This window comes from Haliotis rubra, unplaced genomic scaffold (assembly GCF_003918875.1).
Source record: "Haliotis rubra isolate DU_JTF1 unplaced genomic scaffold, ASM391887v1 Scf951, whole genome shotgun sequence".
Taxonomy (NCBI): domain Eukaryota; kingdom Metazoa; phylum Mollusca; class Gastropoda; order Lepetellida; family Haliotidae; genus Haliotis; species Haliotis rubra.
In genome coordinates, this window is record NW_025767692.1 from 275,891 (window position 1) to 303,216 (window position 27,326).

General features: G+C 37.1%; 2 protein-coding genes and 1 long non-coding RNA gene across 6 annotated transcripts in view; all 3 read left to right on the forward strand.

Moving 5' to 3' along the window:
• Window positions 1-832, forward strand: part of LOC124264952 (roundabout homolog 1-like) — a 72,778-nt gene extending 71,946 nt beyond the window's left edge. For all 4 annotated transcript variants that reach the window (XM_046699734.1, XM_046699733.1, XM_046699737.1 and 1 more), the window contains exon 12: window positions 722-832. The gene's annotated coding sequence lies outside the window, so the exon portion shown is untranslated. The remainder of the gene's footprint in view (window positions 1-721) is intronic.
• On the forward strand, window positions 33-26,650 carry LOC124264957 (hemicentin-1-like). Its single transcript, XM_046699741.1, has 16 exons — window positions 33-77; window positions 722-899; window positions 3,874-4,299; window positions 4,670-4,776; window positions 5,847-6,027; window positions 6,687-7,076; window positions 7,469-7,572; window positions 8,213-8,393; window positions 10,809-10,991; window positions 15,643-15,711; window positions 17,179-17,281; window positions 18,591-18,715; window positions 19,593-19,704; window positions 21,140-21,282; window positions 23,307-23,372; window positions 24,126-26,650. The coding sequence occupies exons 1-16, from the start codon at window positions 33-35 to the stop codon at window positions 24,206-24,208; spliced, it is 2,496 nt and encodes an 831-aa protein (XP_046555697.1). The 3' UTR covers window positions 24,209-26,650.
• LOC124264953 lies at window positions 21,330-21,891 on the forward strand. Its single transcript, XR_006895294.1, has 3 exons — window positions 21,330-21,400; window positions 21,446-21,795; window positions 21,841-21,891. It is a non-coding gene; the product is annotated as an uncharacterized LOC124264953 (long non-coding RNA).
• Window positions 26,651-27,326: the final 676 nt, after the last annotated feature.

Consider the following 27,326-nt stretch of genomic DNA (forward strand, 5'->3'; position numbering starts at 1 on the left):
AACAATGTTGACCCTAGAATAGTGTTCACCCCATGTCTCTACTGTTGAGAAAGCTTTGCCCTGAAGGAGTGTTTATAGTTTGTTTGCTGGAAATTGTACTAATAAAATACGAAATATATATAAATTCTAATGCACCATTTTGTCTTAAATAGCATAAGAATTATTTATTTGTCCATACCAACTCATCACTGTAATTTCATTCACTGACATGAAGTGGGGAATAAGTTGTATAATAAACTATTATGCTTTCGATGGTGTCCTAATGCCTGTTATAACAAGGGGGTCTGCTCTATGAATTAAACTGCTCATCATTTATATACTAGTATGATATTCACACCAGTGTGTGTGACTTTCTTTTCTGTGATAAAAATATCAAGTGAAAATTTGAAAGCTGAAGCTGTAGTAGACATTAAACAGGATATTCCTGTTTGTTTTCGCTATAGGCAAATGCTTTTGCAAATTACCTTTTGGTAAAGTTGAGAGACTGATTATTCTGCATACAGGATTTAAAGGCATAGGATTTCTCCCAGGCTGTGCTATGGTCAACAAAGAGCAATAGCAGAGCCATCATAGAATCACCACAGAGATCATTTATTTAGGAAGCAGTGAAAATAGGAAAATATAACCTGATATACAACTTTTGGGGGATTCATGTTTTTTTCTGTATTGTAAAGCATTCAATTTCTTTAGTCAGCAAAAAAAACATATTTCTGTTTATCAGGTATACTGGACCAAAGATGGCCAGAGGGTAGATACATCCAATGAGAACTACGAGCTTGTTGCCGATGGTAGTCTGACAATCTTCACTGTGCGGGATGAAGATGTCGGTGCCTACACCTGTGTCGCTGAAAACACTGCATCTGCCACCGCATCATCAGCAGCTCTACTGTCCATCATAGGTGAGTAATGGAGTTAAGTGAGTGAGTGAGTCAGGTTTAATGCCATGTTTAACAATATTTCAGTTATCAAAAAGTGACAACCTTATGTGGAAAGAAAGATGCAGTAGAAAGGGTGTTGGTCCTACTTTTGCCAATGGGAACACTGTTTAGATGGTTTTTATTTCTATCAAAGCAACCTATTGTGTATTGCTACATTAACTATGGACATTTTAACCAGTTATTGATCTATTGCTATTGGTTAAATCACAAATACTTTGTACTTTTAAAACAAAGCAAACTTAAGACAAATTGGTAAGCATTGTTTATTCACTGGAATCTATTACCTATTGATCAGGGAACTGTAATGACATGTAAATATGTTAATATGGAGTCTAGGCTCTGTAATGACATGTAAATATGTTAATATGGAGTCCAGGCTGTGTAATGACATGTAAATATGTTAATATGGACTCAAGGCTCTGTAATTACATGTACATATGTTAGTATAGCGTCCAGGCTCTGTAATGACATGTAAATATGTTAGTATGGAGTCCAGGCTCTGTAATGATATGTAAATATGTTAATATGGACTCAAGGCTCTGTAATTACATGTACATATGTTAGTATAGAGTCCAGGCTCTGTAATGACATGTAAATATGTTAATATGGAGTCTAGGCTCTGTAATGACATGTAAATATGTTAGTATGGAGTCAAGGCTCTGTAATGACATGTAAATATGTTAATATGGAGTTAAGGCTCTGTAATGACATGTAAATATGTTAATATAGAGTCAAGGCTCTGTAATGACATGTAAATATGTTAATATGGAGTCAAGGCTCTGTAATGACATGTAAATATGTAAGTATGGAGTCCAGGCTCTGTAATGACATGTAATATGTTAGTATAGAGTCCAGGCTCTGTAATGACATGTAAATATGTTAATATGGAGTTCAGGCTCTGTATGGACATGTAAAAATGTTGGTATAGAGTCAAGGCTCTGTAATGACATGTAAATATGTTAATATGGAGTCAAGGCTCTGTAATGACATGTAAATATGTTAATATGGAGTTCAGGCTCTGTATGGACATGTAAATATGTTAGTATAGAGTCAAGGCTCTGTAATGACATGTAAATATGTTAGTATGGAGTCTAGGCTCTGTAATGACATGTAAATATGTTAATATGGAGTCAAGGCTCTGTAATGACATGTAAATATGTTAATATGGAGTCAAGGCTCTGTAATGACATGTAAATATGTTAAAGGTCACATGCAACGTAAAAGACAACTTTGCAGATTCTGATACCTTACGGTATGGACATACCGAAACAAATCGTCGAAAATGCAAATTCAACTTATAAAGTTGAAAAATAACGTGATGAAAAAAACCGCGCGAAATCGGAGTTCAAACGTTTCACTAATTTCCCCCAGACTTTTCTGGGGAAAACAGGTTTCAACAGCTGGGCTGCGCTCATAGCACGTGCGCAAGTAAATAGGTTCGCCGCAGCTTGAAGCCGGGTTGTCGGGTGAATACTCGGTGAAGGCTTTGGTGTGAGCTATTTTTCTAATGTTTTGTTCATATCTAACAGGCGTGAGCTTTTTATATGTTATGACAGTAAATTAACTGTTTATATAATTTCATTTGTCTATTTCACCACACGTTCTTCTTACCAAGACACTTTCTCAGTTCGATACTTAAAAGCAATGTCATTATTTAGCGTTGACAGAATTTCTAACTGTGATATAGATATGTCGTTGTCACAGACAAAACTCAATGCCTTGTTTTATTGACACCTATGTGTTTGCCTGCCTGTCTGCTAATGACAATATTCAATACACAACTGCCATCACTGACCACATGCAATTTGAACTTAACACTAATCAGGCTATACACCATAAACAAAATGCATTGATTTATGGCCCGAGTTCGGTCTCTGTCACATTATGTAATTACACAGAAAGGCAGGTGTGATACTTGAACACATGACATGTTATGATGTCTGTTGATTGCAAAATGTTATACACAAAAAGTGAGCATGTATTTACAAAACCCAAAATCTCTATATACATGTATACACACACAATGAGCCGTNGAAGGCGGCATCTGCTAATGAACCAGCCGTTACACTTGGGTGCACACCAACCCGCTCTGACTGGGTTCGGTATCCCGGCTGCTTCGTTTCGAGGGAGGTAAACCCAAGTACAAAATATTGCACTTTTGATTTGCGATTATACGCTTATAATTTTGTTTATTTGTTTTTTTATAATCAGCAATGCATATTATATGTCATGAAGAAGTGATAATTGTGTTTTAATTATGTTTGATTTTTTGGTTGCATGTGACCTTTAATATGGAGTCTAGGCTCTGTAATGACATGTAAATATGTTAATATGGAGTCAAGGCTCTGTAATGACATGTAAATATGTTAATATGGAGTCTAGGCTCTGTAATGACATGTAAATATGTTAGTATAGAGTCTATGCTCTGTAATGACATGTAAATATGTTAGTATGGAGTCTCTGTGTGAGTTCCATCATTTACTGCACCAACTGGTCACATGAGCTGTAGCCCACAAGCAAAACTTCCAACACTACTGTGGATGTCCACTTCATTGATAATGCAGATTGTTTGTTGATTGTCAATGATTCAACAGTTTCTTCAATGCAGCAACAGAACCCATTCCATGATAATAAGAAATGTCTCCATGCGTTCACTCTTGAATTATGAGAATGTTTATTAATAGCTTTCAAAACGTTATGTCACCAGATGTTCATATATAATGTAAGCACATCCTGCTCCACCTGTGGCACCTGTCACAATGCATTCCAAGGCAAGTCAATCATTCACCTGAAAAATGTTTTAACAGTAATGCCCAATTGTTACTAGTTTTGGTCTTATGAATATTACCACTCTCAGCCATCCTGCTTCTCCCATGTGAATTAAGATTATGAAAAATATGTCAGTTCTAAATATATTCTCTTCACATTGATACAGGGGATGCAACTGATGCCATGGAGCCAGAAACAACCATGACACCTCAACCAGAAACAACTGAAGAAATGATGGAAGAGACAACCACAGAAGTAGATATCAACTCACCAATCCCAATCTTCATCCGCAAACCAGAGCCAGTCTACTACATTGGTCGTGAACGGCCAGCAAGCATCACCTGCCGCACCCTTGGCGCCGAGTATCTCATCTTTGAGTGTAATGGAGCACGAATCCCAGAAACATTCAACGAAACCTACTCTGCTATTGATCCAGAAACAAAGAAAAAGATTCTTGAGAGAACAGTTACCATTGACCGCAAGACTGTAGACGGTTCTGACAATTACACTTGCCAGTGCAGTGCCTGGTATGCAGATGCCATCAAGCAAGGGTGGTCTATGCATAATATGCCTACAAAAATTGAGATTGCTTGTAAGTACATTCAGAGGCATTGAATTGCATGTCTGTTTTGGTTGATTCTATTGAATATATTACATGGTTTTCAGTTTTCTTTTTGAGGTGAATGTGAACCAATGCTTTTTTGAAGTAATATAAAATAGTGGCTATATCGAATGCATATATAACATAGATAATGGCAATAACAAACATTTTGTTGAAAGTCTTGACTGATTTCCTACATAGTATCTATGTCTGTGCAAGGACGTAAGGTACCTTTGAAGCTTGTCCAAGTGATGATCATCTTAAAGCTAGCATCACTTTGTGTAGTTAATGGATTAAGATATCTTCAACTTATCATGCTTGTACATCTGTGATACTAGCCCTGGCTTGCTCATGTTTCCAGATCTGAAGAAGCGTTTCCAGACAGAACCAAAGAAGTCACAGACAGTAGATGCTGGTTCCACTGTGGAGCTTGCTTGCGTAGCCCCTGTGGGCAACCCAACCCCAACAGTGAGTCTTCCAGCATTTGTTCCCAGTAAACCTTTAGACAGCAGTTCTCAGTAATCTGAAGTACAGTCCATGTATGATTCACCATGGAGATCTGGGTCAGATCGAAGTAAGAATTGGTCTTTAGCAACACATGTCATGTAAATGGACTAACCGGATTGGGTGCTTAGGCTCATTGACATGCCTGATCCACGGACATAATGGTTAGAGTCTGTTTACCACAAAAATCATTGTTCCAACTTTTCTGTTTATAAACATGGGCGTAGATGTCTCAGTATTCTAAGATGCTGCAATTGACTGTGTAGATTTGTGTTCCTGGGGCACCACAGAAATACATGACTGTAGTTCAGATCCAGATTTGATGCAGTTATATTTCTAGATTTGTCCGCACCACATCCAGGTTCATGGATTTCACCAAAGTGGTGAATGTTGCAGATCTGCACCACTTCAGACTCTCCCCCCACTTCAATCTGACATGCAGGGATATAACTGGAATATCATGTTATGTAAACCCAAACCTATTGTGTATAAACAGTAATAAACACTGTCTTGAGTGTGAATAGTACAAAAGCAGTAAGGAGAGATTTGTGATGTCATTTGATTGTGATATCATTGTTACAGATGATATCACAATGATCTTTCAAAGCATCGTGATGTGACCCATGAAGATCTTAGAAGAATAGGTCTTCACACAAGCCCATGCTTGCCACAAAAGGCTTATCTATGCTTGTGTTGATGAGACAACTAACAGGATCGGGTGGTCAGGCTAGCTGACTGATTGGTTGACATGATGACATCGGTTTCCCAAGGGGAAAGGTTTAGTTTTCGCAGATCGATGCTCTTGCTGTTGATCATTGGATTGTCTGGTCCAGACTCGATTATTTACAGACCGCCACCATGTAGCTGGAATATTGCTGAGTGCGGCGTAAAACTAAACTCACTCACTCACTCACATTGTGATGCTGTTTCTTTGCCTTATTTCCAATAAGAGATATTGCTTGATTCCACCCATACACTGTATATCCTGCATTGGCAGAATGGTGTAAGTAAGTTTGTTGTTGTTGTGTGTGTAGGTAAGCTGGCTGTTCAATGGTGATGTTATTGATGACACAATGGATGACAACATCATGGTGTCCAGTGATGGAACTTTGATCATCAGTGAAGCTCGAATGACAGATGACGGCAACTATACGTGTGTTGCTGGAAACGTTTACGGGAAAAGACATTCCAAATCAGCAGTCGTTAGAGTCACTGGTATGATTTTTTAAAAGCAAATAACGGTACAGTCTTTCTATCAACAACTGCTCTGCTGTGTTCAATCATCAAGTACAATATGTATATCTTGACATGCAGCTATTGACATTAATAGTCTTGCTCACCTGGATAAAGTGTTATACCAATAGCTAGGTCTTAACAGAATTTGGATGTAATGTCAAATCTAGATGCAATACATCTTTTCCTTTAGATAAGAAGTAATTACGATTTGATACTTGAATTCTATATCTGCCAAACCATAGTTACTCAAATCTTTGAAGAAGTAGAATGCATACGAAGAATACGATTTATGGATGTCAACTTCATTATTGTGAATAACACAATGTTTCTCATAATTACTCATATGTGGAATAGCTATAAGTGAGAGGTATTTTCTTCCCATCCTGTCTGATAACTACTTTTCAGCTGATGGAAACAATTCAGTTCATGAAGGAACAAAAGCTATTGTCTTTTGATCAACAAATCCATTTTCTCACTTATTTCACTTGCCAAACATGTTTTATGAGACTCTTTCAAAAAATATTCTTCAATTATGCTGTTATTTCAACAGCCATTTCAATGAGGAAAAATTCAGCACTCCTAATGAGGTAAAAAATGGTGGCCTTGATTCTAATGTGTACAATTTTCCCCAAATGCAGGCGGTGAACCTGAGCCCGAGCCAACTGATGGCACTGATGTTGGCACAGGAGTCTACATATCAACCGAAGTACCAACATTCACACAGGAGCTGAATGAGACCATCTTCATCGTGAATGAAGAAAAGGCAACACTTACCTGTGCGGCTGTGCAAACCGGGAAAATAACCTTCATATGTAATAATGAGGAGGTCGCAGAGGATCGTATAAGATACAGAAATGAGAAAACAGATGATGGGGAAATGGTGTTAGTGGCATCCATGGACGTTATGGCCGACACTATCACTGACATATCAGAGGAGTATGCTTGTGAATGTCTGGCCTGGTACAAACTGAGTGATAACGAACCAGAACAGTCTGTTAACAGTCGGCGTGGACGTGTGGAAATTGCATGTAAGTGCCTGCACTGACAAAAGTTTGACATGTGACCACACATTCACCAACGCACACGCACACCCACACCCACACCCACACCCACACCCACACGACCACCCACACCCTAACCCAATTCCACACCCACAACCACACACCACACCCACTCTCAACATCCTCACACACACCCACACTAACACCCACATCCACTCAACTCTCAAGTTATGACATGACCACACCCACACTCTCACACCCACTCACTCCCAACTCACGCAGACGCACGCGCATGCACACACACATGTGTGTATGTTACTTTCAACATAGTTTCCGTAGCATTATCACCTTGTATAGCTTGCCCAATTGCTGTACAAACGTGATAGCTTCTAGATTACTTTACATTATTATTGTTCCAGATATCAACGACAAGTTTATTGTTGAGCCCTCAAGCAAGACCGCCACAGTCAGTTCAATGGTCACTTTGAGATGTGTGTCACCTGATGGATTCCCCAGACCAGAGGTAAGTGCTTGTTATTAACACCCTTCCTTTCCAGGTCATGTCTCTCAGGAATTTTCTCTCAGGAATTTTGTGTAATATTTATTGAAATTCAGACTCACCAACCCCACAGAATTATGGAGGAAAATATAATTCTGGCTAAAAACATATACAGAATTATGCCAAATGAAGGAGATTGAATTAGAAATCTTGTTTTATTTTCATTGTATTGAAGATATACATTTTTCATTAAAAACAAAAAGGAATGGTCTGATATTCATTGACCCATTGACCCAAATTTAGGAAAGTAGAGATAGAAAGGTTATTTGTAAAAGAACTACCTGAGGAACATGGATACCTCAGTGTAGCGGCCATAAAAGTTCCTCGTCCCATACTGGGATTCGAACCACTGATCTTCTGATCCAGAGTCAAATGCCTTGTCCTCGTGGCCAAAGAGGTTAAGCCTGTCAGCAAGCAAGCAAGTTCAGGATATCATCTGTGGGGTGACTCCAGACCCTGCTACCCAAGGATATGAGTGACTGAATGATACACCAGCATCTGTCACTATCTCCTAGTCTTACTACCCAGTGAAGTGTGTCAAGGTTGATTCTATCAAAATCCTGGATTCTAAGTTTCATCAAGTATTATCTTTTACCATTTTCAGCAATCATGGTATTTTAATGGAGAGCTGTTGGATTTCAACGCTAACGACAACCTTCTCTACTCCCGTGAACAATCAATTGTCATTGTGCAAGTTCGGGAAATGGATGCCGGATTATATTTATGTGAAGCCACAAATATTGCCGGAACACGAAGAAGCAGACAAGCGAAACTGACTGTTGTTGGTGAGATTTTGTCTTGTGTCCCTCCTTCTGAATGTGTTTTTGTCTTGAAGCTAATTTAACAAATACCTTGGCAGTTTATCACGAAACCTTATCATTTCCTTCTTTGAAATACATTTTGATGCCTTAAGTTTTATATTAGATTTGGATAACGTTAATTGCAATTTTAAGTTATTCCAACCAAGTTTACCACAGATAATTTCATGCTTCAGGTTATTTTTGTGAATTTTGTTGAGTGTTGTGGCACATTACAATCTCCTTGTTTATATTCCCAAGATTTATAAGATTTGATTTTATGTTGTATGAATGAAATTCTCCTAATCACAATCCTTAATATCCAAAGATGAATTTTTCTCCATTGTTCCAATAAACACCTTGGGCATTTCAGCAGTGCCTTGAAAGGTAATCATGGAAACAAGGACATATTTCAGTTGCATTGTCATGTGAAAATCTTGTAATCCTACACGCAGTGATTTGCAAGCTTAACATTAGTGATCACTTTCTTACTGAGGCCGAAAATATTATGAACAAATATAGTGATAAATCATGAATATATTGGGGGATAATTTTGTTGTGAAGACTGAGCACACGTTTTCATAATTTGTTCATTTCAAAATATGATCCATGACTTTTTTCATGTGTATCTAGGACATTGGAAGAGGACATGAAATGAGTTATTCAGAACAATTTTGTACATGTCCAGTATGTGAAATTTGTCAATGCAGGATACACAGCTTCTAGCTTGAAGGTTTCCCAATCAAAAACCTCTTTTTGACCATAAAATTCAACTGATACACTATTTATTGGTCCAGTTTGGATGAAATTTAGGTTGCCACGGTAGTTCATTGGAACAAAATGAAGATGAGATATCATCTGAGGAAGACTTCCAAGTTATTATGCACTCAATGTGTTTACAATCTTCCAAACCATATATATGGAGATCTACTTCTATTTACTTGTGCATGGTTTTGTATAACACCACCTCACCTTCATCCTTTCTTCTTTGCCTCTCAATAATCAGTATCTTGTACGTCATATCACGAACGGATATTCAGATTTAATCTCATTTTTCTCTCAGAAGGGTTACATGTTACATGTAGAAAATATATATTGTTTGTCACACCTGGATGCATCCACAGAATAGTTGATTCACACACCTCTGTACAGTTGAAGCTTGGATTTAGAGTAATGTCCCTTTAGTTATGGAAAGTGAATTATTTACAAAGAAGTAACTCTAAAAGTAACTTGTTCATCACGCTGAAGACCCGGGTTCGATTCCCCACATGGGTACAATATGTGATTCCCCACATAGGTATAATGTGTGAAGCCCATTTCTGGTGTCCCCCGATGTGATATTGCTGGAATATTCCTAAGAGTAAAACTATACTCACTCACTCACTCACTCACTAAAAATCAAATGAAAGAAACAATTGATGTAATCAATCTTGTTTTACTTTATTCGCTATACAGTTACAGCTGACAACACACTTCCAAGAGCTAGTTGTGATATGTATGAATCCATGACACAAGCGCCTGTAACATGTTTCCTGCCTGACTACCATTTAGGTGTCATTTCGTGATGTGACGTTGTGTGATACTTCTGTGAAACTCTTTGTGAAACTGTGATACCTATGGATGGTCTGTCTCTTACTCTACCAACTGATATTTTTCGTCTTGTTTGTACTTTACCCTCTTCATCTGTTGGTATCCAAACTGACCCTGAGACTGGATGATCTGCGCATCCTCTTAAACTTTTGAAAAAGCAAACTGTCTACCAAAACCTAACCTAGGAATGAAGAAAGAAATATGAACTGCACTTGTTGACTGAACACCCCTGACAAATGTTATCTAACACACAGAGTTTTTGTTTTGTTTAAAGGAATTCTGTTATCAAAAGCACCTTCCTCTGTTCATACAGACACAAAACATTTCATAATTTCATTACTAACCAACACATGACCCTTCATGATCCTCATTCGGTTATCTGGCCAAATTTTATATATTTGATTTGGATTTTTATATAATGTGTACAAATACTTGCATTTGCTTTCATTCCTTTCATTTTTAATTCGTTTGTTTTTATATAAGCTATACAATTACTTGCATTTGCTTTTTATTTCTTTCATTTTTAATCCTTTTTGTTTAAAACCTTATTGACACAAATGATCCGAGGTTTGGGAAAAAGTTGTCAAATTTATTTCTATATTTTTCTTATTATTTCTGATTTTATTCTGTTTCTTTTTCTATACTATTTTTTTTTTAAATATTGTATTGGTCCATATTTATATGATTATTTATATAATCGGCAGCCAGTGGAATGAGAATCATGCCAATCAGGGCGTTTGGCACACTAACATCATCACATCTCAGAGGAGGTGTCGACATTTTATCGCAGCGATTTTACATTTCCACTATCAGGAGACAGCACTACAAGCATGCCAGAACCAGAACCCGAGACAACTGCCGAAATATTTGAGGGAAATGTTACTACGGAAGACGCGACATATGTCACGTCTGACATTATGCCATCTGCGGAAAATACGACCGAGAGTATTCAAGAAGGAAATATGGTAGAAAATACTACCATGTATTATGAAATAGGTAGGCTAGCATTACATTTCCATGTCAACAATCAAACTTGATAAACATTGGTTTCAAATGAAAGAAATATTTATGCCGTTAAAAATTTGAAACTCCAAAGAATATTTGTATACGTATTTAAGTGATTAGCGGTGCTAGAATGTTTATCCTAGCAATTCCTTGGAATACTGAGTTTAATTATTTTCAGAAGTGCCAGGAATATCTGACGTTTTTCAAACTGGGAATCTTGTGAAATGTTACTTTGCACAAAATACACGACAGAAACCCAGTTTTATGTAATTTTAAATAATTTTGTAAACAAAACTATAAATGATGACACTGTTTATTGTACATAAAACTATTTTTTAACAATATTGTATACAGAGAACATTCAAAATGTCAATGAAAAGAGTTTTTGAAACAGAAAATCATTTATATTACTACATGCTACTTGTGGAGTAGCTTTAATGGTAATTACTTCATAAAATAACACATTGTTAAAAAGCTGTAGACATCACTGTTCTTTATTTGAGAGAAGCAGTAAAATCTGTTTGGACTGTACATAGTTTTAAAAATAATACCTCTCATAGTTATATATACTACAAACAAAAAGTATGGAAACACCCTAAAATTTGATGGTCATATATAAACTTAAACGTGGTGAGGTCATTTATACTCTAAGGTTAATGCCACTTTTATATGTGCTTAATGGGCACTTTAAACGACATGTTGGAACATGCAGTGAAGCAACTGATTCAATATCCGTTGAGTTTGAGTGAAATGAAACATTGTCTACAGCAGCGAAAAACAAGGGTCTTGAAACACACCAGCACCATGTTTGATTCAAACGCCTAAACCCAACAGCCTAGTGTTAGTGGAAGACAGACTTCGAATGCAGCTTGTGGCAAGGTTTCCTTTTAAAGAAAATGACCTCACCATGTTTACGTTTATATATGACAATCAAATTTTAGGGTGTTCCCATACTTTTTGTTTGTAGTATACAGTAGATAGTAATAGTTCATAACACAATATTCAGCGACAACCAATCAAAGTATATTTCTAAATAACCATCAACAAATAAACCAACAAAATGTTTATCTTTTATCTCAATTATACCAATACATTAATTATCTCTTCTCCACACTACCTACCAATATATCATCCATATATATATATATATATATATTGATGATATAGTTTCCAATACTGTGTGATATGTATAGAAATGTATACTACGTGCAGCTGTCTTACATGTACATATATATCTATGTGATATTCCTACATATCATCTCTCAACTGTCACACTCTAAATCCTCTGTGTGTGTTTGTTTGTTTACTGTTGTTGTTCTGGGACCTCCTGTCAATATGATCCACTATACTGCTGCTTACTGCATTCTTGGAGTGATACATAACAACTTTTTCACTTGAAATATCTAATATTTTCTCAAAATGAAAATGTATATGACTGTCTTTTCAAGTAGAGTAGGAGCTTTTCTTCTGTCAAAAAACAACTTAATCTCAAATCTCTCTTAAACATACAAATTTTCAATGTTCTTACTTTATAAGATTCTTCTCTATAACTGACACAGTGAATATTTGATTACTATATTTGTGATTACATTTCTGTTTGGGTGAGTAACATCTTCGAGACGAACACACACTCTCAAATTAAGGAACCTAATCGCCAGTTCAAAAAGTTGTTGAAATGGCGCACTAAGACACCAAGGCTTTCGCACTTTGGTAAAAGTCCACGAAAACTGGTACATGATGCTGGCAAATTTAGATATATATACAGGGTGAACTGGGATTTGAACCCCCGGTAACCACAGGTTTCAGTTACTCCGTCACACCTGCATGTGATGAAGTCAGGTTCCCTGAAATGAGTGAGTGAGTGACATTTTATGCCGCTTTTAGCAGTATTCCGGCAATATCATGGCGGGGTAACCAGAAATGGGCTTCAAACAATATACCCATGTGGGGAATCGAACTTGTCTATGTTGTGACAAGCGAACACTTTACCAGGTTGGGCTAGGTGTCCCACTGCAGCAGTCATGTTTCTCACCCTTAAGACTGTGGTTGCCAACTTAAGACTGAGTCAGCAACAAAATTGTTATTTATTCCTTCAAAAGCAATCTTTGTTAGAAGCGGCCAGTGGTCTAATGTTCCACAATTTGAGTTGTCTCCCTTAGGCTTGCCTGGTTTAAGTCAATGCAGGTTGAATTCCTAGGTGTCATTATCCTCCTTCAGTATCAGTCATGGTTTCTCTGCATTATTCCAATCTTCACCAGAGCAGTAAACTTATAAGACTTCATCACACCAAAAATATGGCTCAGGAAACTTCTGGTTTTAGAATAAGTGTATTTTATAAAATAGACAAGAAATATTTTAAAATTCTGTGGTCAGGAATGTGATATTTGTATAAAATCCATAAGAACTAATTTATAGCAATTTAGAAGATTCCATTAACTTAGTTGAGACAGGAAACATTTATGATAATTTTCATATTGAATCGTAATATGGCGTGATATGACTGTCCTACAGTATCATGTCTCACAGCCACACTGAGTCACTGTTAGATGTGTCTGTCTTCTGTAGCATTTCTTGTCAGTATAGGTGTTGTCTTTGTTTTCCTGATTAATGTCATTTTACATGTTTATATATGGTATGTCAATAAGGTACCGTATTTCACACAGTAAGTGCCCTGTGGTTCACTGAATGAGCTGTGTTTGATGCCACTTTGAACAGTATTTCATTTATATCATGGCATGCTGTCTTTATGGAGGAGACCCCGTGAAGATCCGGGTTAGAACTGATCTTCAGTAACCCATGCTTGTCGTAAGAGGCAACTAATGGGATTGGGTGGGCAGGCTCGCTGACTTGGTTGACACATGTCATCGTATCCCAATTGTGTAGATCGATGCTCATGCTGTTGATCACTGGATTTTCATTATATTTTTTATGAAATGTAGGGTAGAAATAACCTGAATAAATAAAATAGATCAATAAAATAATACTACCAACAAAACATAAGGGAACTGATGAAGTTATAGTGAAACAATGATAATTGTCTGTACAAGTACAGTAAATTCAGGTGTGTAGCTCAATATCAGGTGTGCCGTTTATGTTGGGTAACAAATGAACAACACATGGATGGCATGTGAGACTTGCCATTGGTATTGGCTGCATTCAGCTTGAGAGCTACCTTAAACTGAGCCATCTTGGCAGGTGCTGGGTGACATTCTTGGCCCAAGAACCTCCTACAAATGCTTTTCGGGGGATATGTCATGGGACTTAGCAGGTCAATCCAGTGTCTGAAAGACTCCATGTTGGAGATAATTAGTGACAACCTGGGCACAATATGATCTGGTATTGTCATCTTGCAGTTCGATTTTTGCCAGTAATTCTAACAAATTGAACAACCACAGATTGCAAATTTCATGAACATATCACTAACCAGCCAAAATATTTACAATAACCAAATCAGTTTGACTGTCTTGTGTGACCCCATCCTCACCATGCCCCTATACTGGTCATGGTCAGGAATTGGTGCCGTGACATACCAATTTCTGATTCATAGCCAGAAATATTTCAGCCATTTGTGAATAGGAGACAAATCCTGGATTTGTCCATAAACATGTAATACAGTTGACACACAGCCCTTCCAGGGTGTTACCTTGTCCACCACAATCTTGGCTACCTATGGTAAGCAAACGTTTATACCAGCTTATGTTATATCTGGGATTACCACTTTCTAAATGGCATTGTTTATTCAAAGGCTTATATCCTTCACAGGGTGTTTTGTTTGATGGAGCTGACTTTTTATGGTAGATACTGCAGTTCACCTTCCAGTTATTGTACAGAATTCTTTATTGATAACTGGAACCGGTTTGAATCTATTGTGTTGTCCAATGAATGTGATGAATTGATCTAGGTTGTTGTTTCTAGGCCTGTCATGCCCAAGTCCTACTCTGAGAGCACTTGTGCCTCATTCAAAAGAGTGACAATTTTTGCCAAACATTTAGGCAACTGAGGATATTGATGTCCCCTCTCTATTGTCATCACAATTCACTATTTTGTCTGTTAATTAAGATACATTTTTAAGCATGTGCTGCCACGCTCATTTGCAACAGTGATTGTGAGTTCCACTATAGGCAGACACACACTTCAGCCTCTGTGTGCACACGCATCACATGTCAATGCTTGATGTGGAATGCCACAGTATTGTAAATGTACACCAATGCTAGCTACATGCAGGTCAACAGTTCCCTTAGTTTTGGTCTGTAGTACATATTTGTTTTTATCATCACTGCAGTGTTCCAAATGCAATACACACTTCTGGAACATGTATTTGGAATTATTATTCATATTTTTATTTTGTTTTTTGTATTGTTTTATAAAAAAAATTAAAGGTAGTTTGAGACAATATTTACATTTTGTTATAGAAAAGTTGAGACAGCCCCAGTCTAGTCTAAGGGCCTTGACTGACAAGCTAGTTAAGCTGGACCAGAGTACAATGCAAGGCAGTCATAGAGGATTGTATTCATGAGCTGGATTGGAAAAACGTTTCTTGTTGTTTGAATATTGATTGTCTGTTGAGGTATATATCACTATCAAGGAAAGAAAAAATACCTTTTTTAAATTTTGTATGGTATTAATTATTCCTTGTAAACAGGAACTGATGGTCAGGTCACGGATGAAGGCACTCCAGAGCCAGAACCAGAAGGAAATGACAACAATCCAAGTAAGATTTCTATGCCAGAAGAAATGATTGAACACAGTACTGATTGTATTCATTATACTAATTTGTGATCCATGCCACAAAGCGACTTTAGAACTATGACAATCATAAGCCTAGCATACAGAGATGGATTTGTCATAGTGCTAAGATGATTGCATGGATTGGGGACCAGTACCCAGTTCCACAAAGAAAACTTGGGGCTAAATGTCTGTAGGAAGGCGTTTCCTATTCTCGCGGTACTTATAGATATCGGCTGAAAATATAACACAAACAATTCTTATCGTATTCATGCTTGTTGTTATTAAATGAAGGGCCTTCTCCTCTAACTTCTACATCTATCAGCTGCCGGATCCATCAGGTGAATTACCACTCGTGAGCCCGGTGATAAACAATGCCATCCGCCACTGACGAAACGAGGCTTCTCCCATTCTCGCGGTATTACCAGGAATTAACGTTATTGAGTGTATGTAAGAGCAATCCTGCCGGAAAAGGCGGGAAAAAGTAATGCTATGTCCAAATTGGTATAAACACCCCAATATTCGTGACACTGCAAGATTTTGATCACTCACAGACTTGGGCCACTTCCTAGTTACCAGTCGGTGATGTAAACAACCGCTAAGTGTCGCGCATCGGCGATTTCGTCAGAAAACGGCAGAATAGGAGACGGACCTATATATTGCGTGGACATTAGATCGTCTTGGCACTAAGGTCACTTTGTAATTTATGTTTAGGCCAGACCAATTTTATTTCTTGTTTGGGGATTTTTGTCTTCAGAAAACTCAAAGGCAGAAGGGTTAAAAAAAAAATCACCAGTCAAAGCAAAAACCCACATGAGTTTTTCAAAGGCATTCTTTTTCAAGTTCACACTCGGTGAGGTGTTCGAAGCACTGATTTCTAACGCAAATATTGTTTGATAATTCAGTGTAAAGTCTCTGAGAACAGATACCGGTGTTTTAGTGACCAACAAACTGCCTTGTGTAGTCGAAATCTTGCTCCCGTATGTCGTATCATTAGGATTTTATTTCGAGCGGAGAAAATGTATTTATTTATTTTTTATTTTTTTGAAAAAATATGACCAGCGGATCCATAAAACAAGAAGTGAGCAACACTTATACTTTAACTTTGGCTTAGGACAGCTATAGTTCAAAGAACAATTTGAGTTTTTGAATTTTACTTTTTAAGTGATTAAGTTTATGAGCTATAAGAACACTTAATTGAGCAGGTTAGTTAACAGTTTGCCTTGTTGGTTCCAACCCTGGAAGTTTGAAAGAGAATATTTTTTAATCAGTCTGCCCCATATTGTTTAATTGACTAAATTTAAAAGTGATATTTGAACTACTCAGAACCTTCATATCCCATTTGAAGACATTATCAACCACTGATTAGTCTGGCCCCTCTTTGATAGTGCACACTTATGAGATGAGTATGTATTCCTTTCAGGATGATAGTGGTGATATTTTCATCTTTCAGGTATAGTGCTGCCCCATCCTGAGTGTGACAAGTTGCAGGCTTGCTATCAATCATTCCTGCCAACATTTACTTCCAATAACTTCAAAACTCATAAATATTGCGAGTAAGTATTCCATTGTGTTTGTATATGTATATATATGTGTTCATACACTTCCTAAGCTCTTCCTAACCTCTAATCATACTTTGATGATAATTGCTCACTAAATCTATCACTGGATTGTATGGTTGAGACCCAGATATTTACAGACAACTGTCATACAGCTGTAACAGAGCTGAGTGCAACAAGAGATAAAGAAACAAAGGAATAGAAAAAGAATCATTAATATTTCAGGACTGCCTAGTCAGCCAAAACACTCCAGCAATACATGACTTTTTGTGCTTATGAAACAAAAACAAACAATCAGCTTGATTAAATTCATTAAAGATTGCTATTTGTTCATTAGACTTTAAAAGTATCACAAAAGCTTTCAAAATTGATTTGTCCATTATGAATGATTGAAATTCATAAGGAAAGATATTCCACAAATTTGGGTTTAACTTCTTGAATTTATCTGATTTGGGTCCCCCCAGCCCCTGTTGTTACAAGATTTGGGTCCCCAGCCCCTGTTGTTCACGAAAGCCACTAATGGTGTCTGGTGTTAGCTGGAACCTCTAAAAGCGTACCTCTAGCCCCTGGCATGGCTGTTCTGTTAGCTGTACTCACTCCCCTGTAATAAGTCGCTTGGTGTAAGGAAATGAAACCCACCTCCATCTGGTGCAACCTGGATTATAACCATGTTGCACTAGACAAAAACATGTTGCACCTCTTGCTCAATATGAAACAATATACAGTGCTCAAGTTTTGGTATTGATGATTTAGAACATTGTTATAACAAAATTATTCTGGGTCTGATAATCATGGTATACATCTTACTTCAGAACATTTCTTGATGTTAGCATTACCATTTAATCACTGTCTGTGCAGTCACTGCTTGAAGACAGTTCCTCATCATTCTGTTTCCCATCTGAAGTCTGTGTTCTTTCAAAAGCAAAATATTAACATGCACTCATTGCAAGTCGGTGTAAATCTGGTTGCATTTTGCAGTTTTAGGTGCACCAGTGCAAAGTAGCAGTTCTTAAACCGAACCCTGATTTGAGGCAATCAGGTTCATTGACAATCTGTGTCATCATACTCAAACATCATGGGACATTGCTCATACCATCAGTCACTTCTTTGTCTGGCCCAGAAATCACAGAATTTAAAATTTACTGGCCACTTTTTATGCAGATGGAAGACCTCCAAAGCAGATGCTAGTACAGGAAACTAGCAGATGTTGTCGAAAATCTGATTATATGCCCATCCAACAAGTGTTGATATTGCTGAACATAAAAAATTGTGAAATGTTGTTTTTACCGAAAAAATGTCATTTCAGCGAACTGAAAGAGTTTTTCACATGTGCACATGATGCTGTGATGATGTGTGGCGTCAAAGGTGACCAGCAACAGCAGGCAACACTGGCGGACATGGCTAGCTGGTTTGAGGAATATTGCACAAGATGTAAGTTTAGCCAGAAAAATTCAGAAAGTTCTCAGCAGTCTCTTTTTGTTGTATAAATCCAATTATATATCACTTGATGTTAACTTGTGTGTCTATTTACTTAATTTAGTAAATTGAAAACTTCAGAAAATGGAATCGGAAGAATGTTATCATCTGAAACATCTTCTTGGTATCTCTCTGGTCTCAGGCTCAGAATATACTTTTTCTAAGATATATATATTCACAATCTAGTTGAATTGGATTTTACAATTGCAAAACAATAGTGTTTCTGAGTATATTCTAGACGGAGTAGGTAGGTATTCTTGTTATGGAACCAAATACATTTATAGGACCTGTGTAGATCTGGGTCCCAGTCCACAAAGCAATCATAGCACTAGAACATTCGTAAGCCTATGATAAACTATAGACAGGTCGTAACGTTACGTAACACTTTGTGGATCAGGCCCCAGGTTTAGAATTGGTATTCAGCAACCCATGGTTGCCATAAGAGGTAACTAATGAGATCGGGTGGTCAATTGAGATGCAAGTCATCATCTCCCAATTGTGTCGATTGGTGCTTATGACGACAGTCTGGTCCGAACCTTATTATTTACCAACCACTGCCATACAGCTGGAATATTGCTGAATCAGCTTTAAATGATCCCCCCCGCAAAAAAAAGCACATGTAGAGTGAATTCTCACTATGTCAACATTTGTAATAAAACACAATATATTAAACAATATCCATCAAGCAAATGGATAAAATGTTTATATTTAAATATTCAGTATTTAAATAAATAGTGAAAATACATTGAAAGATCCTATAATGAGATTCTCACACCTCCGTACAGTTGAAACACTGTTCCCAGTTAGTATAATAACAATGTTTCCCCCCCAGTGCCCCGTGATGAGAAGGTGTCTATGAAGTGTGGCTCCTATGGAACCTGCAATCCTCCAGTCACAATGCAGACCCAACCTAAGGATCTTATTGATGTCAGCATGTTATGCGAGTAAGTTGTTTTACCATGTTCAGCATGTTATGCGAGTAAGTTGTTTTACCATGTTCAGCATGTTATGCGAGTAAGTTGTTTACCATGTTCCTCTGAAAAGCTGGGATCAACTCCTGACTTTCTAAGGCCTATTTTCATAAAATCAGGTCCTTCTCCAATATGATACCTCTGCATGAAGATCTTACTGGCGTCAGGTGAACTCTGAGTGAGTGGCATCACCCAATCATAATTAAGGATGTGAGGCCCAATCAGGGAAAACAAAAACAAGTCCACACTTAGCTCTAATATTCAACACTGGTACTCCCATTCTAGAAGGGGTGGTGGGGTAGCCTAGTGGTTAAAGTGTTTAAAGTTAGTTCATCATGCCGAAGACCGGGTTTCGGTCCATGGTGTGAAGCCCATTTCTGGTGTTCCCTGCCAGAATATTGCTAGAAGCGGCACTCACTCACTCACACTCACATTTTTGAATTCTAGAATGAGTGTTTTCAAAACAATGTTGTTAAAACATATTTCTAATGTTAACTGAATATTGCTTATGGTTTAAATAAGTTAGGTCACTTTGACCTAGTGTCTAATCATTGAACTGGTCCTCAGCACTTCTCCCTAAGTGTCTTCGTCAATGATTTGACACGAGAATCAAACTGCTCGTCTATCATTAAATGAAGCAGACCTAAAATCTGGGGTGATACACATTGAACACATCGCAGTTGATGTTTTGTCAAACTTGAGAAAAGTTAATATTCAAGACCTAGTTTTCATGTATCCAAAGTTGGAACAGTGAGCCAGAAATATTTCACTGATAGAAGTGGTACCTGAACCCTATGGGTTTTCAGGGTTTTCAAACTAGTCCTCAGCAACCTGATGGTGACCAGATGGGTTGGATGGTCAGGGTTAGAGGCTTGGTTGATTAGATGACACGGTACCCCGAAGGCGTAGATTGTATCAATCACTGGATTGTCATGTTTAAGCTCAGTTATGTACAGAATGCTGTGATGTTGTTCCGTGTGGCATTTAAAACAAACAAACTATTTAGTATCTGGTGCTAGTTTGGATTAAGAATGCTGTACAGCCGGTCACAAGTACTGGGTCATGTCAGTTGGTTAAAAGAATCAGAGGAAGCCATTAAAGTGTAGTTAAATAGCTATTACCAGAGAACTATGTGTTTGATAATGCTAATATTATTATTATATTATTGAATTATATTCAGTTTTAATTGCATGTAAATGGAAACTGTACTCATGATAGAGAAAATTTCAATATTTATTCAGTTTTCCTATGACATGATTTGCAGTTAAATCTTCTCATCACAGAAAGACTTCAATATACCTGACATCATTATTAAGAGGGTATGAAATATCCTCTGTTCAGGGTCCAATGGTGGGATGTGAGGAGCCTACAATGTGATAGGTGTAATACAATGCTTGATTTCTTGCAGGTATATCCATAAAACAACAGAATGCAGACAACTTGCGCTAGCAGATTCCGAGTGTATGGTGATGAAGAAGAACAAGATGAAGAATGATCTCCACTATCTTGGGACACAAGCACAAAGATACTGTCCCAGAGGCACAACACAAGGTGTGTATGATATATAGATGTTGTATGTGGCATAGTATGTTGTATTGGTGGTTTACAGTGTCCATGTTGCACAGTGTGGGATATTGTGTTTAGATGTTATACAGAGTGGGATATGTAGGTGTTATACAGGGTGTGATATGTAGGTGTTATACAGGGTATGTAGGTGTTATACAGAGTGGGATATGTTGTTTAGGTGTTATACAGGGTAGGTAGGTGTTATACAGGGTGTGATATGTAGGTGTTATACAGAGTGGGATATGTAGGTGTTATACAGGGTGGGTTATGTAGGTGTTATACAGAGTGGGATATGTAGGTGTTATACAGAGCGGGATATGTTGTTTAGGTGTTATACAGGGTATGTAGGTGTTATACAGGGTGGGATATGAAGGTGTTATACAGAGTGGGATATGTAGGTGTTATACAGAGTGGAATATTTTGTTTAGGTGTTATACAGGGTTTGTAGGTGTTATACAGGGTGTGATATGTAGGTGTTATACAGAGTGGGATATGTAGGTGTTATACAGAGTGGGATATGTAGGTGTTATACAGGGTATGTAGGTGTTATACAGGGTGGGTTATGTAGGTGTTATACAGAGTGGGATATGTAGGTGTCATACAGGGTGGGATATGTACCAGTAGGTGTTATACAGGGTGGGCTATGTAGGTGTTATACAGAGTGGGATATGTAGGTGTTATGCAGGGTATGTAGGTGTTATACAGGGTGGGATATGTAGGTGTTATACAGGGTGGGATATGTAGGTGTTATACAGGGTATGTAGGTGTTAAACAGGGTGTCATATGTAGGTGTTACATAGGGTGTGGATATGAAGATGTTATGCAGGGTAGGTAGGTGTTACACAGGGTGTGATATGTAGGTGTTGTACATGGTATGTAGGTGTTACACAGGGTATATAGGTGTTAGAAAGGGTGTGATATGTTGTGTAGATGTTACATAGGTTTACATGTTATGTAGATGTTATACAGGTGTGATGTATTATACAGACAGATGTTATACAGGTGTGATGTGTTATGCAGGTGTTATACAGGTGTGATGTATTATGCAGGTGTTATACAGGTGTGATGTATTATGCAGGTGTGACACTGCCAGTGAAAGGTTATATGCCATAGAAGTTGTATAGGTGTTACACAGGGTTCAGAAAGTTATATAGGTGCCAAATAGGTTCTGTATATAGATGTTATAAAGGTTGTGATAAGTTATATTAGTGTTATACAAGGTGTGATATGTTATGTAAGTATTAGGCAAGTTATGTTAAGCTATATTGGTGTTATATAGGGTGTGATACCTAATGTAGATGTAATATAGGGTGTGGTATGTAATACGGTTATTGTACAGGTTGTTGTAGTATGTTGTGCAGGGTTATTGTGTTATACAGGTGTTACGCAGATGCAAAATGTTATATTTGTGTTATACATGGTGCAGTATACATTTTGTGAACTAGAGACATACTATCCTCAATGCTACTATCAATCTATTCAGTACAATCAAAGGGAAGGCAATTGTAATCTATCAATAGTTTGTTTCATTGTTCTCTCCTGTGCAATATGTAGGTGTTTGTATGTCATCACATGATACTATTAGTTATTAGCAAGTGAGTTTTTCACTGGATTGTCTGGTCCAGACTCAATTATTTACATACTACCGCCCTATAGCTGGAATATTGCTGAGTGAGGCGTAAAACTAAACTCACTCACTCACTCACTCACTCACTCACTCACTCACTCACTCACTATTAGCAAGTGAAGACCTGTTTGAAATGAATTCTTATTTACATGTTTTAACATGGCTTGCTTGCATGTCTGTAGCTCTGGGCCCCGTTTCACAAAGCTCTCGTAAGCCTAAGATCTCGTAACTTTTCTCGCAGCATTCGTACCTCCTGTGTTACAGTATAGGAGGTACGAATGCTACAAGAAATGTTACGAGATCCTAGGCTTACGAGAGCTTTGTGAAACAGGACCCTGATTGTTTCTCAATATGGGTGTTAACATTGTTGACATATTTTCAGACAAAGAAGACGTAACACAGGGTACTGGAATTAATGTCGGTAAAGTTGAGAAGGAAAAACCAACTGGTAAGACTTCAGCATGTTCATCAACTTCAGCTGATTACTGTTATCACCACCCATGAAGATCAGGGCTACAAGTGATCTTCAGTAACCCATACTTGTCATAACTGGCAACTAACGGGATCGGGTGGTAATGCTCACTGACCTGGTTGATACATGTCATGTTGATACATTTTGATACATCCCAATTGGGTAGAACAATGCTCATGCTGTTGAATTTTGACAAAAACTTTACATGCTTATGTTGATCATAATTAAAAGGAGATTTTTCATGCTGCTCAGATTTTTACTGCAAGATACAACTGATTTTTGTTTTCAATGTTTAAGTTTAATTTATTTAGATTATGGTATCATCACACAGAAGGAAGTAGCTTGTGTCTAAATGATTAAGATATGTTTTATCATTTTGCCGCTCAGTTTTTTCTGGACATCCCACATGCCCAGCAAACAACTGAATATAACCCGCTGTGTTCTGAGTAAAGTTAATATACTAGATTACGAATATTAGTCCAATGCAAAGAACACTTTTTTCATGAGATAGTACAACAACAGCATCTACTTGCCTAATGCAATACAGATTTGTTGACACTCTATTTCCGAAGACAGACAAGATGAAAAGATGAACGAGGGTTGGTGGTTCGTCTTATGTACCGAACATGCTATTTTGATACTGATATTAAGGGTAAAAGCTTTTCTATGAGATACTGACATGTCTTGATAACATTGGACCAAACTCACTTCTTACTCTTGTCGTTTCAGGTGCTGCTAGTATGACTACAGCTTCGGTCCTAGTGTCAACCATTATCCAGGTCCTTGCTATCTTAGTAATAAGCTTTAGGTAGAACTCCTACAAATTCTAGCCCATATTTCAATTTAACATCAGTTTGTACATGTGGTCACAGCTATTTGAAATCTGTGTGTTGTAAGAATTCTTTCTACTGTACAGCATCTTATGTTCATCAAAATTTTTAAAGGTAGTCAATTGGATAGTATTTTGGTTATCTCCCTTTTGTAGATTGTTGCCATTTGGGATTTTCTTCATTTTAGCAAAAAGTATCGTTTTCTTGAATTATAGTGAATTAATGCCACTTGTTTTTTATTTCATCAATCTATCTAGAAAGACCATAAGACCACCTTAGATTGTAGCTTGTACCACAAATGGCTGTTGTGTTGATGTGACTCCGGCCACAAGAGTCATAAATGATATTACAAAGAGTCATACTGACTATGTGCCTAAAATGTAGGTATGATCATTGATGCTGTAACCCTGACAACCGACAACTGCTTCGTCACTCTGAGTTGTCCCGTTACTAGAATTCAATATGTGTATTCATTCATATTGAGTAGATAAATATCGAATGAATTCTTTTTTCATTAAAGGTTACATAAATTATAACTATTTGAAGAGAAATATTCAAAATATTCTGTAAGAATTTTTTAATATAATTCCCTTGTACAATATCCTTTACAGATACAATTTAGAATTATTAATATCCAAGTATCCCTGTGGCAATACTGTCTGACGCAGATGTGATCAGGGTATTATGGCAATGTATATCTATATAGATATGTCATCCAAAAGTGCCATAATTTACAACATGGGTTAACTTATTCTTTGTGCCAAATTAGTGTCATAATAAGAAAATTCAAGTCTGCCTGACTTGATGAAATTGTATGACATTTAAGGTTTATTTGTATACTGATGCTCCAGGTTATACAAACTTCCCCGACAAAGTGTGCCATACTAGACAGTAAATGTGTTTGTGCTGATAGACTACATTTGAACACTGTGTGCCAGAGCAAACTTCATATGGCAGCCATATTAGGGAGATACCTGTTGGGGAGGTTGGCTCTTCTAGTTATCATCAATTGTAGATTTTGTAGTTACCATAGCAACAGGATAACTCCAGTCTCTTCAATGTGCATGGTGCCTTTTGATCGGAAGTAACATGCCATCATATCTGATCTTTGAACATGAAACTTGGTTATAAAACTCAAAAAATATTTTGATGATAACATTTTCAAAATATGATTTGGTGAATTTCTTATTACTGTTCATTGTTCCAATATGATGAATCGATTAAGCAGGCACTCTCAGCTGTTATTTTCACAGTGAACATTTGTAACTGAAAGTAAATCAGATGCAAGGTGACATAACTTAACAGAAACTGATTTTTACAATCAAATTCCATAATTTGTCAATCAAAATGATCACCTTTTGTTAATAACACACATTAATCATGATTAAATATTGTTTTCAAAACATTAATCGATCTTAGATTTGACATCTGTAGATAATTGGGAGTATTTGCAACTTTGTGCCTGTTTAGTTGACCTATGTTGCAACGATCTCAATGCTGTGTGGTATATGGTTGTGTTTGTGAGGTGTATAGTTTTCCCTATATCCCCTAAATATTAATCAACAGATTTTCCTATCCTCTCAGTAAATCAGATAGATACCATTGTACATAATTACTCATCATGTGTACACGCTTAAACGTTTGGTTTTTTAAATTCTTAATTTTGTCTGAGTCATGTTATTATTTTAATAACATTCTCTTTCTGTTGCCAGGGAGTCTGTACATACTTTCATTTTGTTGTACATTGGTTTAAGAATATAATTTTGAAAGAATTTTTTTTTTCAAAATGGCAGATTGATATTTGAAAAGATAGGCTTGCACAATATGAATTACATGAAGGTATATTTCAGTTTGCATTTGATATATTTCTTGATTTTCGTGGTCTTTGTATCAAAATGGTGTACATCTTTTCAAATAGGCCACATAACAAACTTGGGCCTTGAAACTTAGTTCGTTGTATTTTGTGGTATTACCATCAGAAATGAAACAGTCTCTATTTCAATACGCTGCTTAAATGGTTTTGTTATTATTTATTCTCCATGCACATTTAAGAGACTGATCATATTTAATTTTTGTACCACCAAGATAATTAATTTTATTGCTATTATGTTATATTATTATTCATACACTCATTGTTTTTTGCAAAAGGATGTAGCATTTATGTTTGTATATTTCATTCTTGTCCACGCTGCCAACATCGTAGATTTTTTCAAAGATTCATAAAATGGATTGAGATCATGTAAAGTTTGTGCCCCAGATTTCACATAAGAATCAGTGCCTAGGAAGCTAGTATCTGTGATTAGCCATTCAGAATCGTTTGTGCCAGAGAGGATAGAGAAATTACTATACTTCTTTATACTAAAACTGTTTGAGATCCTACTGTCTTCCATTTAGGTGTTTTTATAATAAAATTTTGTGTACAAACTATTTGTTTGTTATATGTAATGGAGAGAGCTTCTGCAGAGGAAGGTTCAGGGCCAACGTCCCAAGGATGGTACTCTATGTTACCCTGCCTGGCACGCAAATAAAACAAGGACTTTTCGAGTCAGTATGCAGTGTCTGAGTGAGATATTAATGTTACAGTGTACGCTCCCACTATAAAACAGGCTTCAGTCCGAAATAATGCAAACGACCATGCATGTGGCTATTTCGCCAAGTACGAAGACAACAGAAAGTAACAATATTGTCCAAGCACGAAATGGTCAGAATTTCGAGTTGAATGTCGACTTTTGCTTGGTTATTTTTGTCCTTTGTCGTATTACATAGGTAATTTTACCTGAGGTGTAATAATCCTGAATCTAACGTCAAACCACCTGTATTGTTATTTGAAGAGGTGTGAGGTAGGGTGGTACTACTTTGTACTAGCTATTGAATATTGCCGAAAGCCATCATCAAAGTTGTGACCTGACTGACTGTTGGTACCATTTTCTGACGCTGGATGTCCAGGTCAAAACTCTATACCTGTCTGTGTTCAATATCTGATTTCGCTGCCTTTTCAGATTTTCGACTATGGTTCTTTGAACGAACTGGAACAGTCGAACAGTAACATAGGCGGCTCCAGAAATTTCAAGGGTGGGGAGAGGTGTCAGGCACTGCCATT